The sequence below is a fragment of the Rhinoderma darwinii genome, unplaced genomic scaffold (genome assembly GCF_050947455.1).
Source record: "Rhinoderma darwinii isolate aRhiDar2 unplaced genomic scaffold, aRhiDar2.hap1 Scaffold_645, whole genome shotgun sequence".
Classification (NCBI taxonomy): domain Eukaryota; kingdom Metazoa; phylum Chordata; class Amphibia; order Anura; family Rhinodermatidae; genus Rhinoderma; species Rhinoderma darwinii.
The window spans coordinates 88,416-103,833 of NW_027464201.1; the positions used below are offsets into that span (position 1 = coordinate 88,416).

At 49.6% G+C, this 15,418-nt stretch overlaps 1 protein-coding gene across 2 annotated transcripts in view; it reads left to right on the forward strand.

The window, feature by feature from the left end:
* The first annotated feature begins 519 nt into the window (after positions 1-519).
* The window catches only part of PDE3A (phosphodiesterase 3A), a 33,892-nt gene continuing 18,993 nt past the window's right edge, over positions 520-15,418 (forward strand). The window contains exons 1-13 of one of the 2 annotated variants that reach the window (XM_075849029.1): positions 520-765; positions 1,331-1,485; positions 1,579-1,694; positions 2,678-2,894; positions 3,221-3,306; positions 3,388-3,530; positions 5,658-5,795; positions 7,045-7,156; positions 9,198-9,311; positions 9,599-9,798; positions 10,566-10,769; positions 11,166-11,327; positions 12,546-12,795. In XM_075849029.1, coding sequence (XP_075705144.1) covers positions 553-765; positions 1,331-1,485; positions 1,579-1,694; positions 2,678-2,894; positions 3,221-3,306; positions 3,388-3,530; positions 5,658-5,795; positions 7,045-7,156; positions 9,198-9,311; positions 9,599-9,798; positions 10,566-10,769; positions 11,166-11,327; positions 12,546-12,795 — 2,110 coding nt within the window. In that variant the 5' untranslated portion in view covers positions 520-552. The remainder of the gene's footprint in view (positions 766-1,330; positions 1,486-1,578; positions 1,695-2,677; positions 2,895-3,220; positions 3,307-3,387; positions 3,531-5,657; positions 5,796-7,044; positions 7,157-9,197; positions 9,312-9,598; positions 9,799-10,565; positions 10,770-11,165; positions 11,328-12,545; positions 12,796-15,418) is intronic. The other variant, XM_075849030.1, reaches the window with a different exon arrangement.

The following is a 15,418-nucleotide window of genomic DNA, read 5'->3' on the forward strand; positions in this document are numbered from 1 at the left end:
GTATGTAGTGAGCTCCCCCTAGTGGTGGCTGCAGGCAGCAGAATGTTATCATGTAACTCCATGGGGGCTGTATATATCTGTTTGTAGTGAGCTCCCCCTAGTGGTGGCTGCAGACAGCAGAATGTTATCATGTAACTCTATGGGAGCTGTATGTATCTGTATGTAGTGAGCTCCCCCTAGTGGTGACTGCAGGCAGTAGAATGTTATCATGTAAGGCTATGGGAGCTGTATATATCTGTATGTAGTGAGCTCCCCCTAGTGGTGACTGCAGGCAGCAGGATGTTATCATGTAACTCTATGGGAGCTGTATATATCTGTATGTAGTGAGCTCCCCCTAGTGGTGACTGCAGGCAGCAGAATGTTATCATGTAACTCTATGGGAGCTGTATATATCTGTATGCATAGAGCTCCCCCTAGTGGTGGCTGCAGGCAGCAGAATATTATTATATGCCGGTTTGTACTGTTCAGTATTTTTGCTCTTGCTTGCGCTGTGTCTGATGGTTTCCTCTTCTTCAGTCCTCAGGTACCACCATCACTGTAGACATCGCTGTTATGGGGGAGGCCCACGGTCTCATCACTGACCTCCTCGTTGACCCCTCGTTGCCCCCCCATGTGTGCTCTTCCTTGCGGGCGGTCAGTAATCTTCTAAACACTCAGCTGAACTTCCAGCCCATCCACAAGCCCAGGGTCAACTTCAGCGAGAACTACGCTTGTTCCGATTCTGAGGAGGGGTCCGAGAAAGGGGACAAAATGACGATACCAAAGGTAAAGCCAAACCACGACCCCAAATCCAGTCATACTCCAGTCACATCCAGAGCTGCTACTCCAACCCTGAGACACATCATGTCATACTCCAGTTACATACAGAGCTGCTACTCTGACCCTGAGATACATCATGTTTTATACTCCAGCCACACCCAAAGCTGCTAATCCGACCCTGAGACACATGTTTTATATTCCAATCACATCCAGAGCTGCTAATCGGACCCTGAGACAGATCATGTTTTATACTCCAGTCACATCCAGAGCTGCGGTCATTTGGAGTGCACTGTTCTGACTAGTACATCACAAATAATTTAGCTGTGATCCAGAGTATCATTGTGATTACAGCAGGACATCCTCTGTACAGACTGAACCAGCAGGGGGCAGCAGTGAGCTATGAGCTTCTGCAGATTGAGCGTTTACAGGAATCCAGCGAAATAGTGACTGCAGCTGTGGATGTGACTGGAGTAGAATACATGGGGTGACTGCAGCTCTGGATGTGACTGGAGCAGAACACAGCTCCGGATCAGTTATGGGACAATCATGTGTTGTTTTTGTGGCTTTCCAGCGATTACGGAGAAGTCTTCCACCAGGACTGTCACGAAGAGTCTCCTCCACGTGGACCACGACCACCTCGGCCACCGGTTTACCGACTCTAGAACCAGCGCCGGTCCGGAGAGATCGCAGCGGCAGTATTAAACCCACTGACACAACGTCTGCCAGGTATGACCTATAAATGACGTCTGCTTATATCCCCTGCTTCTTATGTCACAGCTGAGGGTTTGTTACATTGTACTTTTCTCTGATTTCCTGCAGTGCCAATCCTGAGACGTGGAATAATACCCTCCTGGGGGGCATCAGCAAGAGCCGCTCCTTCTCTACACCATTTGTAGTGTCCAACGTCAATCACCTGAACTCCAAGAGAAGACAAGGTGAGGGGACGACGGGGGCGCAGCTGTAATAGAGAAATAGGAAGGTGACGACCACGGATAGCGCCAGTACACCCACCACAGGCTTTCTACACACCCTGAATGATGTGGGGATATCCTCCCCTGCTTCTGTGTATGTGTGTCAGTCTACACTGCAGTGCTGACATTCTATTCATCATGATAATGGTGGTTGTGAGGATGATGGTGGTGATTACTGTGATGTTCAGTCTCATCCGCTGTCGTTTAGTAGTTTGTGTATTTGTTAGAAAATGTCAGTTTGACCGATCCTGTAACTGAGGCGGATGAGCGCGAGATGCCGTTTATTAACCGTCGCAATAACACAGAGAGCGGCCACGGACAAACCGCAGCTCCGCATCTGAATATTATATTACATCCTCCAATCACATCCAGAGCTGCAGTGTCATCATATCTTATATTCCAATCACAGCCAGAGCTGCAGTCACATCATGTCTCATACTCCAACCACAGCCAGAGCTGCAATCACATCATGTCTTATACTCCAGTCACATCATGTCTTATACTCCAGTCACATCCAGAGCTGCAGTCACTATTCTGCAGTCACATCATGTCTCATACTCCAATAACAGCCAGAGCTGCAGTCACTATTCTGCAGTCACATCATGTCTCATACTCCAATAACAGCCAGAGCTGCAGTCACTTTTCTGCAGTCACAACATGTCTTATACTCCAATCACAGCCAGAGCTGCAGTCACTATTCTGCTGCTACACCATGACTTATACTCCAGTCACATCCAGAGCTGCAGTCACATCATGTCTTATACTCCAGTCACATCCAGAGCTGCAGTCACATCATATCTTATACTCCAGTCACATCCAGAGCTGCAGTCACTATTCTGCTGTTGCATCTCCCTCGTCTATGAGTGGTAATATGTGAAAGTAAGTGCCCCCCTGAGTCCCTGCTGTTGCTGTGGATGATGATACATTGTCTCTTCTGTGTTCCTCAGGTATTCCTCCTAGCATTTCTCCGCTTACCTCTCCTTGTCATTCTCCCATTCACGGGACACCGGCCCCCAGTCCAACAATAAAATCCTTCCCCCCCCAATTCACAGACGCTGGTGATGGCGGCCGGCTGGGTCTGAACCCGCACAAGACCTTAACATGTACGAAGAGCGCCCCCGAGATTCCGGAGCCGCCGCATGAAGCCGCGGGGGTGTGTAGCAGGTGAGTGGTCGCTGTGGGCGGAGTCCTGACTGCGATTTCCGTGTTCCGGGGTTTTTAGTGACATTCTCTGAGCGGCGCCGGGGGGGGGGGGGGGGGTGTCAGGTGGTGTTTCCCTTTAAATGTGGTGATTGTGGATATAATGAGTGACTGCTTCACATTGTGCGGTTTTTTTGGCGGTTTTGTTGCGTTCTTTTGGCCCTCGCGGGTGTTTAGAACATGAAGGTTTTTTCAGATTCGTTTTTTTTAAACGTTTTAAAACGCAACAAAATCTCAAGAAAACGGCAGAATGTGCCGCGCGCCTGACCGGACGTATCTCTGTGTTGCAGCTGTGGGAGGACGTACGACCAGGGAAATCCAGCGGAGAGGACGCCGGACCGCCATGACGAGACGCCGCCCTCCGGGAGCAGAGCCGGTACTGCGTGCGTTATTACCAGCGTCCATTATAGGGACCAGATAGATGATTATAAGGAAACGCTGTCACTCGTCGTTACAGATGATCCGGCGCACGCCACCTCCGACTACGACAGCACGCACGAAACCGACAGCAGCGACATCGTACAGGACGACGTGGAGGCGGAGCTAACACAATCCACCAGAACGTTCCGACCCGACAGCCTAGACCTATTACCAACCGAGGTCAGTGATCACATGACGCCCGCAGCCAATCACATGTCAGCACCACGTAACCGTGCAGGATTCATGGCGAAATCAAGGGAGGCGCAGTGGGGGAGGGGGCAGGTCAGTCTCTCTCTATGTAATGACCCCCTGTATACCGCACACGCACCCCGGAGACATCTGAACCTCTCACTTGTTATTGTAGATATTGAATTTATGTCTCATGTTCTTATAATTCCTGCAGAAAGTGCGCCACTTCTATTAACCCCTCAACGACGCCGCTGATGAAGCTTTATTGTTTATATATATATTATAAAATATTTTTATTTTACTTTTTATTCATTTTTTATTTTTACTTTATTACTTATTCACCACTAGGAAGAGCTCCCTGCTGTATAAATCTGAATACTACAAGCTCCCCCTAGTGGTGGCATCATGTAACTCTATGGGAACTGTATATATCTGTATGTAGTGAGCTCCCCCTAGTGGTGGCGGCGGGCAGCAGAATGTTATCATGTAACTCTATAGGAGCTGTATATATCTGTATGTAGTGAGCTCCCCCTACTGGTGGCTGCGGGCAGCAGAATGTTATCATGTAACTCTATGGGATCTGTATGTAGTGAGCTCCCTCTAGTGGTGACTGCAGGCAGCAGAATGTTATCATGTAACCCTATGGGAGCTGTATATATCTGTATGTAGTGAGCTCCTCCTAGTGGTGGCTGCAGGCAGGAGAATGTTATCATGTTACTCTATGGTAGCTGTATATATCTGTATGTAGTGAGCTCCCTCTAGTGGTGGCTGCGGGCAGCAGAATGTTATCATGTAACTCTATAGGAGCTGTATATATCTGTATGTAGTGAGCTCCTCCTAGTGGTGGCTGCAGGCAGGAGAATGTTATCATGTTACTCTATGGTAGCTGTATATATCTGTATGTAGTGAGCTCCCCCTAGTGGTGGCTGCGGGCAGCAGAATGTTATCATGTAACTCTTTGGGAGCTGTATGTATCTGTATGTAGTGAGCTCCCCCTTGTGGTGACTGCAGGCAGCAGAATGTTATCATGTAACTCTATGGGAGCTGTATGTATCTGTATGTAGTGAGCTCCCCCTAGTGGTGACTGCAGGCAGAAGATTATTATCATGTAACTTTATGGGAGCTGTATATATCTGTATGTAGTGAGCTCCCCCTAGTGGTGTCTGCAGGCAGTAGAATGTTATCATGTAACTCTATGGTAGCTGTATATATCTGTATGTAGTGAGCTCCCTCTAGTGGTGACTGCAGGCAGCAGAATCTTATCATGTAACTCTATGGGAGCTGTATATATCTGTATGTAGTGAGCTCCCCCTAGTGGTGACTGCAGGCAGCAGAATGTTATCATGTAACTCTATGGGAGCTGTATATATCTGTATGTAGTGAGCTCCCTCTAGTGGTGGCTGCAGGCAGCAGAATGTTATCATGTAACTCTATGGGAGCTGTATATATCTGTATGTAGTGAGCTCCCCCTAGTGGTGTCTGCAGGCAGTAGAATGTTATCATGTAACTCTATGGTAGCTGTATATATCTGTATGTAGTGAGCTCCCCCTAGTGGTGACTGCAGGCAGCAGAATCTTATCATGTAATTCTATTGGAGCTGTATATATCTGTACGTAGTGAGCTCCCCCTAGTGGTGACTGCAGGCAGCAGAATCTTATCATGTAATTCTATTGGAGCTGTATATATCTGTACGTAGTGAGCTCCCCCTAGTGGTAACTGCAGCAAGCAGAATTCAGCTCTTTGTGTGATCATTTGTTTGTAATTCGCTGATAATAATATATATAAATCCTGTAATAATTCATTATATCCGCTCTCCAGGCTCCTCCCCCTCATTTAGGCTCCTCCCCACAGACTATTCACCAAATTTCTGATGAACTTTTGTTTATAATCTTCTGACCCTGTAATCATCTCTCCATGCACTGACCTCCTGCTGAGCTTGACACAGCAGCCAATCTGAACAAGCAGAGCTGCAGTGTAAAGCATGGGGGAGGGACACCGCATCATTAGCCTCTGATGACATAGGAGGGGGATCTCAGACTACCGCAAGCTCCACGGAGCGACATTATGTCTGTAATATGAGGCAGCGGCTGAGAACTGACGGCCTTCTCTGATTGTCAGGACAAGCCCCTCCTGGCCCCGGAGCCCCTCATTATGGAGAACATAGAGGTCCTCATGGGAGAGGTGAACAATTGGAACTTTCCTATATTTGACCTGATGGAGATAACGGGACAGAAAGGCGGCAGAATCCTCAGCCAGGTAAGAGCCATACAGGCAGCAGGGGGTATCTCACCTCCTGGGGGCAGATGACAGGGGCAAATAACTGACAGCGAGTGTCATTGTCTCAACCTCCAACCTTAAACCTGTCACTTTACAACCATTTACTGATCTGTGAGTCACATCCAGAGCTGCAGTCACTATTCTGGGGTGACATCATGTCTTATACTCCAGTCACATCCAGAGCTGCAGTCACTATTCTGGGGTGACATCATGTCTTATACTCCAGTCCCATCCAGAGCTGCAGTCACTATTCTGGGGTGACATCATGTCTTATACTCCAGTCACATCCAGAGCTGCAGTTACTATTCTTGGGTGACATCATGTCTTATACTCCAGTCACATCCAGAGCTGCAGTAACTATTCTGGGGTGACATCATGTCTTATACTCCAGTCACATCCAGAGCTGCAGTCACTATTCTGGGGTGACATCATGTCTTATACTCCAGTCACATCCAGAGCTGCAGTCACTATTCTGGGGTGACATCATGTCTTATACTCCAGTCACATCCAGAGCTGCAGTCACTATTCTGGGGTGACATCATGTCTTATACTCCAGTCACATCCAGAGCTGCAGTCACTATTCTGGGGTGACATCATGTCTTATACTCCAGTCACATCCAGAGCTTTGCAGTCACTATTCTGGGGTGACATCATGTCTTATACTCCAGTCACATCCAGAGCTGCAGTCACTATTCTGGGGTGACATCATGCCTTATACTCCAGTCACATCCAGAGCTGCAGTCACTATTCTTGGGTGACATCATGTCTTATACTCCAGTCACATCCAGAGCTGCAGTCACTATTCTTGGGTGACATCATGTCTTATACTCCAGTCACATCCAGAGCTGCAGTCACTATTCTGCTGTTACGTTATGTGATATTCTAGTGACATCCAGAACTGCAGTCACAATTCTGCCATTATACCATGTATTATACTCCACACACACCCAGAGCTGCTGTCACGATTATCCTACGTTCGGCAGACACATAGCTCTAGCAGTCTGAGCTCCCAGCAAGCATTGTACTCTGGTGACAAGAAACCAGCAAAACTGTGAATGCAGCTTTTGATGTGACTTGAGTATAAGACATTTTTCTACAAAAGTGGTTTTACTTTAAATCTGTGACTAATTCCATCCTGTCCAGGATTCTCCAGCTGCTGCTCTCTTTTAGCAGCCATGGTATGATGGGGACGGGTGAGTCCTGCTCATTGCGCTGCCTCTCGTTTCAGATGTCGTATCGGCTCTTCGATGACATGAATTTGCTGGAGACGTTTAAGATTCCGCTGAAGGAATTCATGAACTACTTCCACGCGCTGGAGAACGGATACAGAGACATCCCCTGTGAGTGCGGAGCCCACCACCAGGGGGCGACTCCTATTATTACACCTGCTCATGGGGGGCGTAGCGGGGGGCATATGATAAGGGGGTACATACGTTTCAGCACTATTGGGGTCATTCTATATTTAAAGGGTAACTAAACTTTCATAGCGACATGTCAGAAGTTTTGATCGCTGGGGTCCGAGCACGGAGACCCCCACCGATCGCCAGAAAGAAGCGGCAGAAGCGCCCGGGTGACCTCTGTGCCGCTTCGTTTCTGATCGGTTTTCCTCATAGACCTTCTATGGAGCCCGTACACCGCTCCGAGGAAACGAAGCGGCACAGAGGTCACCCGGGCGCTTCTGCCGCTTCTTTCTGGCGATCGGTGGGGGTCTCCGTGCTCGGACCCCAGCGATCAAAACCTCTGACATGTCGCTATGAAAGTTTAATTACCTTTTTGCCGCTTTATGCGTCCGGGTGAGAAGTCGCCGGCAGGTCGGGTCCCGAGGGGGGGGAGGACGCCATCATCTTAAAGGAGCCATGAGGTAAACATTGGGGTGCATGTATCTATCGGCAACAGAAAAATGGCGCAAGTAATGTGCTGGAAATAGATTGTGAGCTCCTGGGTCAGGGATGATGGGAGTGATACATTGTGTGTGATAGGGAGATTAGAGTGTGAGCTCCTGGGGTCAGGATGATGAGAGTGATACATTGTGTGATAGGGAGATTAGACTGTGAGCTCCTGGGGTCAGGATGATGGGAGTGATACATTGTGTGATAGGGAGATTAGATTGTGAGCTCCTGGGTCAGGGATGATGGGAGTGATACATTGTGTGTGATAGGGAGATTAGATTGTGAGCTCCTGGGTCAGGGATGATGGGAGTGATACATTGTGTGTGATAGGGAGATTAGATTGTGAGCTCCTGGATCAGGGATGATGGGAGTGATACATTGTGTGTGATAGGGAGATTAGATTGTGAGCTCCTGGGTCAGGGATGATGGGAGTGATACATTGTTTGATAGGGAGATTAGATTGTGAGCTCCTGGGTCAGGATGATGAGAGTGATACATTCTGTGTGATAGGGAGATTAGACTGTGAGCTCCTGGGGTCAGGGATGATGGGAGTGATACATTGTGTGAGGGAGATTAGATTGTGAGCTCCTGGGGTCAGGGATGATGGGAGTGATACATTCTGTGATAGGGAGATTAGATTGTGAGTTCCTGGGGCCGGGGATGATGGGAGTGATACATTGTGTGTGATAGGGAGATTAGATTGTGAGCTCCTGGGGTCAGGGATGATGGGAGTGATACATTGTATGTGATAGGGAGATTAGATTGTGAGCTCCTGGGTCAGGGATGATGGGAGTGATACATTGTATGTGATAGGGAGATTAGATTGTGAGCTCTTGGGGTCAGGGATTATGGGAGTGATACATTGTGTGTGATCTGGAGATTAGATTGTGAGCTCCTGGGGACAGGGATGATGGGAGTGATACATTGTATGTGTGATAGGGAGATTAGATTGTGAGCTCTTGGGGTCAGGGATGATGGGAGTGATACATTGTGTGATAGGGAGATTAGATTGTGAGCTCTTGGGGTCAGGATGATGGGAGTGATACATTGTGTGATAGGGAGATTAGATTGTGAGCTCCTGGGGTCAGGATGATGAGAGTGATACATTGTGTGTGATAGGGTGATTAGATTGTGAGCTCCTGGGGTCAGGATGATGGGAGTGATACATTGTGTGTGATATGGTGATTAGATTGTGAGCTCCTGGGGTCAGGATGATGAGAGTGATACATTGTGTGATAGGGAGATTAGATTGTGAGCTCTTGGGGTCAGGATGATGGGAGTGATACATTGTATGTGATAGGGAGATTAGATTGTGAGCTCCTGGGCTCAGGGATGATGGGAGTGATACATTGTGTGTGATAGGGAGATTAGATTGTGAGCTCCTGGGGTCAGGGATGATGGGTGTGATACATTGTGTATTGCTATATACATCTTGCAGTTGCAGTGTGTGACCACTAGGTGGCAGTGACTGTAAACACTTTGAATTTTTCAGATCACAATCGGATCCACGCCACTGATGTCCTGCACGCCGTCTGGTATCTGAGCACTCAGGCCATCCCAGGACTCCAGACCGTGGTGAACGATCACAGCTCCGCCAGTGATTCCGGTACTGCGCCCTCTTCAGTCGGTGACATTTATTACACCTCACAATATTCTGAGAATGTCTAGAAGATACAATGTAAATGTCTGGGTCCTGCCCCTCATCTTCCCGCAGCCGCCGGGGGTCCGACATTATATCTTCTGTATATTATACTATAGATTATCAGCCGGAACCTGTCACTTTCAGGTCTTTCCAGCCTCATTACTTGGGGCGGGGTCTGACAACTGGGCTCCCAGTAGTTGTCGGTCACTCTATACATTGAAGTTTAAGCTCCTGTGTCCTCTCTCCCGCAGATTCTGACAGTGGAATCACGCACGGACACATGGGATATGTCTTCTCTAAGACGTACAATCCTTCTGAGGAGACGTACGGATGTTTATCGGGTAATATTCCGTCCCTAGAGCTGATGGCGTTGTACGTAGCGGCGGCCATGCACGACTATGACCATCCGGGAAGAACAAATGCCTTCCTAGTAGCTACTAATGCCCCCCAGGTAAGAGATCGGGCCCGAAACGTGGCTGTGTTCTAATTATAATAATGTGGGAGGGGCTATATTATCAATTATATTATGGGAGGGGCTATATGTTATATTTAACGGGAGGGGCTATATTTTATATGGGAGGGGCTATATTTTATATGGGAGGGGCTATATGTTCTATATTTATATGGGAGGGGCTATATGTTCTATATTTATATGGGAGGGGCTATATGTTCTATTTTTATATGGGAGGGGCTATATGTTCTGTATTTATATGGGAGGGGCTATATGTTCTATATTTATATGGGAGGGGCTATATGTTCTATATTTATATGGGAGGGGCTATATGTTCTATATTTATATGGGAGGGGCTATATGTTCTATATTTATATGGGAGGGGCTATATGTGCTGTATTTATATGGGAGGGGCTATATGTTCTGTATTTATATGGGAGGGGCTATATGTTCTGTATTTATATGGGAGGGGCTATATGTTCTATATTTATATGGGAGGGGCTATATGTTCTATATTTATATGGGAGGGGCTATATGTTCTCTATTTATATGGGAGGGGCTATATGTGCTGTATTTATATGGGAGGGGCTATATGTTCTGTATTTATTTGGGAGGGGCTATATGTGCTGTATTTATTTGGGAGGGGCTATATGTTCTGTATTTATATGGGAGGGGCTATATGTTCTATATTTATATGGGAGGGGCTATACATGAGAGGATTTATATTCTATATGGGACAGTAAATGACTGGAGGCCTCGTTTTCTAGGCAGTGCTGTATAATGACCGGTCAGTCCTGGAGAATCACCACGCCGCCGCCGCCTGGAACCTCTTCCTCTCCAGGCCTGAATACAACTTCTTAGTCAACTTAGACCACATGGAGTTCAAGAGGTTTCGCTTCCTGGTCATCGAGGCCATTCTGGCCACCGACCTCAAGAAACACTTTGATTTCCTGGCTGAGTTCAATGCGAAGGTGAGAAGTGAGTTCTGCCGTCCTTCGCCTCTTCCGTCCTGCGCCTCTTCCGTCCTGCGCCTCTTCCGTCCTGCGCCTCTTCCGTCCTGCGCCTCTTCCGTCCTGCGCCTCTGCCGTCCTGCGCCTCTTCCGTCCTACGCCTCTGCCGTCCTGCGCCTCTTCCGTCCTGCGCCTCTGCCGTTCTGCGCCTCTTCCATCCTGCGCCTCTTCCGTCCTGCGCCTCTGCCGTCCTGCGCCTCTTCCGTCCTGCGCCTCTGCCGTTCTGCGCCTCTGCCATCCTGCGCCTCTGCCGTCCTGCGCCTCTTCCGTCCTGCGCCTCTTCCGTCCTGCGCCTCTGCCGTCCTGCGCCTCTGCCGCCCCCGGTCTCCGTCTTACGTCTCGTTCTCTCCCTTAAAGGTGAATGAAGACGTCGGCCCCGGAATCGATTGGTCAAATGAGAACGACCGATTGTTGGTTTGTCAAATGTGCATTAAGCTGGCCGACATCAACGGACCCGCCAAGTGCAAAGACCTCCATTTAAAGTGGACAGAGGGCATCGTCAATGAGTTCTATGAGCAGGTGAGCCTCATGGGGGTCCCCGGGCCCCTGCAGGTGACTGCTCCTAATCCTTCTATTGAAATGAGTCTCCAGAAGGTGCATCTTCTCTACATCGTCCGGGAGATGAGGGCCAACGGGCCGTCCATGAAGCTTCATCCCTGCAGAATGAAACGTTATTAATAGGTTTTATGCTTTAATTCTTTGTCAATATCTGCTTCCTGTCAGTGAATGGGAACATTTATTGTTTACATCCGGCGGCTGAAAACCCATCCTGGCCTAATACTTTTCACGGCAGGGGGTTTGTTACAGTTGTATCCAGTCTGAGCTAAACAGACGGAAAGCCCTTACCTCCACTGATACATTGTAACAAGCTTTCAGCTGTGTCGGCAGTACTAGGTCAAGACAGGTTATTAGCCCTTCAATATAAGCAATGTCTAACAGCAAGCAGAGATCTTGACAAAGTCTATCAGAAAGTTGCAGAACTTTTTTTTATGACATAACGATACAATTATTTACAGGAGAATGGACACCGGCCCTTTAAGGTCATAAATACATTTTTGGGCTTAAACTGGAGCTTCCTCTCCTCCTGGATTGTTTTAACTCCTCCCTCTTAAAGCGGTATTCCAAACGTTAGCATTTATGTCATATCCATATTAAAATCTATGGGAGTTATGGAAAGAGGCGCGCTATCTGGAACCTTAAAGGAGAAGGCCGCACACAAGCCCAGCCGCTTCGTCATGGGACTGTGCGGGGACTGGCCGCCAGGAGGTGGGACTGTGAATATGCCAAAAGTGCTTAAGATGGAATACCCCTTTAATGGGGGAGAATTTTTGACATACAGAAATTCGAGGAGCTCGTCCCAATCCTGAGGCCACGTTGTAATTATAGTTGAATAATTGGAAATAATCTGCGATGTTCCGGATTTTCCGCCGCTTTTCGTCACTTCTCTATGTTGTTCTGCAGATCAGGGTTAGGGATATAAAAGCTCCACAAGCCTAAAGTGCAGATCCTCTCCTCTCTGGGACCTTATAGAGCCGCCTAAATCTTCACCTGCAGACACCTTAGACCTGTCTCCTCTTCCATAATGAAAAGATCTCAGTGGGAGGGGCATCGACAACCCAAAAAGAAGAGGATCTGACAACAAGGCTTCACAGCTGTAATCTCTTGGCAGTAAGACAGAGATGTGTAATAGAGCGGAGGAGCTGCGGACTGTAGTGACCGTCTGCTGTCTGTTTCCAGGGCGATGAAGAAGCCAGCCTCGGCCTCCCGATCAGCCCCTTTATGGATCGATCGGCCCCTCAATTGGCCAAACTTCAAGAATCTTTTATAACTCACATTGTGGGGCCACTATGTAACTCCTACGACTCTTCTGGACTGATGCCGGGGACGTGGATAGAGGACAGCGACGAGTCCGAGGACACAGATGAGCAGGACGACGACACGGACACCACAGAGGAGGAGAGGTCCGAACCCTCCCAGAACCTAACAAGTAAGTCCAGTCACACCTTCTGTTGTTTCAAAGATGCCTCATGGGGAAATAATTCCGGGAGGGGTCAGGACAACCACGTTCATTCCTCTTCTGTAACTCCTGATTGGGTTTCTGATTAACCCTTCGCTGTAAACCACCCGTACAGAGAATGACTAAAACTACATGAGCTGTCCCTTTAAAGGAAAAGTATCACCTCTGATAGGAATGAACCATGGAAAGTTCAATTAATCTCCCAGCATTCTGCTATATGGCAGCATTATAATCAGTCGTCCCAGTGTAGCAGCACCTCTCCTCTGCTCGGATCAGACTTTCCAATATGAGCAGATCCTCTCCCCCGGTCCACATGAGCAGATCCCCTCTCCAGGTCCACATGAGCAGATCCTCTCCCCCGGTCCACATAAGCAGATCCTTTCCCCCGGTCCACATGAGCAGATCCTCTCCCCCGTTCCACATGAGCAGATCCTCTCCCCCGGTCCACATTAGCAGATCCTCTATCCAGGTTCACATGAGCAGATCCCCTCTCCCGATCCTCATGAGCAGATCCCCTCTTCCGGTCCACATGAGCAGATCCCCTCTCCCGGGCCTCATGAGCAGATCCCCTCTCCTGATCCTCATGAGCAGATCCCCTCTCCAGGTCCACATGAGCAGATCCTCTCCCCCGGTCCACATGAGCAGATCCTCTCCCCCGGTCCACATGAGCAGATCCTCTCCCCCGGTCCACATGAGCAGATCCCCTCTCCAGGTCCACATGAGCAGATCCTCTATCCAGGTCCACATGAGCAGATCCCCTCTCCCGATCCTCATGAGCAGATCCCCTCTCCCGATCCTCATGAGCAGATCCCCTCTTCCAGTCCACATGAGCAGATCCCCTCTTCCGGTCCACATGAGCAGATCTCCTCTCCTGATCCTCATGAGCAGATCCCCTCTCCAGGTCCACATGAGCAGATCCTCTCCCCCGGTCCACATGAGCAGATCCTCTCCCCCGGTCCACATGAGCAGATCCTCCCCCGGTCCACATGAGCAGATCCCCTCTCCAGGTCCACATGAGCAGATCCTCTATCCAGGTCCACATGAGCAGATCCCCTCTCCCGATCCTCATGAGCAGATCCCCTCTCCCGATCCTCATGAGCAGATCCCCTCTCCCGATCCTCATGAGCAGATCCCCTCTTCCGGTCCACATGAGCAGATCCCCTCTCCCGGGCCTCATGAGCAGATCCCCTCTCCCGATCCTCATGAGCAGATCCTCTCCCTCGGTCCACATGAGCAGATCCCCTCCTCCAGGCCACGTGAGCAGATCCTCTCCCCTGGTTTACATAAGCAGACCCCTCTCAATGTCCACATGAGCTAAAACTCCCTATGTCTAGATGAGCAGATAATTTACCTTGGTCCATATGGGCAGAACTTCTCCGTCAGTCCACTAGAGGAGATCATTTACCTCAGTCCACATGAGCAGAACCTCTCCCCCAGTACATGTGAGCAGGTGCTCTCCGCCTGGCCACGCGAGCAGATCCTCTCCCCTGGTCCACATGAGAAGATCCCCTCTCCAGGTCCACATGAGCAGATCCCCTCTCCAGGTCCACATGAGCAGATCCCCCCTCAAGGTCCAAATGAGCAGATCCCCTCTCCGGGTCCACATGAACAGATCCTCTCCCCTATTCCACATGAGCAGATCCTCTCCCCCAGTCCAAATGAGCTAAACCTCTCCCCAAGTCCACATGAGCAGATCATTTACCTTGGTCCATATGGGCAGAACTTCTTCCTCAGTCCACATGAGCAGATCCTCTCCCTTGGTCCACATAAGTGGATCCCCTCTTCCAGTCCACACGAGCAGATCCCCTCTCCCAGTCCACATGAGCAGATCCCCTCTCCCGGTCCACACGAGCAGATCCCCTCTCCCGGTCCACACGAGCAGATCCCCTCTCCCGGGCCACATGAGCAGATCCCCTCTCCCGGTCAACATGAGCAGATCCCCTCTCCCGGTCCACATGAGCAGATCCTCTCTCCAGGTCCACATGAGCAGATCCTCTCCCCCATTCCACATGAGCAGATCCTCTCCCCCATTCCACATGAGCAGATCCTCTCCCCCATTCCACATGATCAGAACTTCTCCCCCATTCCACATGATCAGAACCTCTCCCCCAGTCCACCTGAGCAGATCCACTCCCCCGACCCACATTAGCAGATCCTCTATCCAGGTCCACATGAGCAGATCCTCTCTCCCGGTCCTCATGAGCAGATCTCCTCTCCCGGTCCACATGAGCAGATCCTCTCTCCAGGTCCACATGAGCAGATCATCTCTCCCGGTCCACATGAGCAGATCCCCTCTCCCGGTTCACATGAGCAGATCCTCTCTCCAGGTCCACATGAGCAGATCCCCTCTCCCGGTCCTCATGAGCAGATCCCTTCTCCCGGTCCACATGAGCAGATCCTCTCTCCAGGTCCACATGAGCAGATCCCCTCTCCCGGTCCTCATGAGCAGATCCCCTCTCCCAGTCCACATGAGCAGATCCTCTCTCCAGGTCCACATGAGCAGATCCTCTCTCCAGGTTCACATGAGCAGATCCTCTCACCGATTCCACATGAGCAGATCCTCTCCCCCATTCCACATGATCAGAACCTCTCC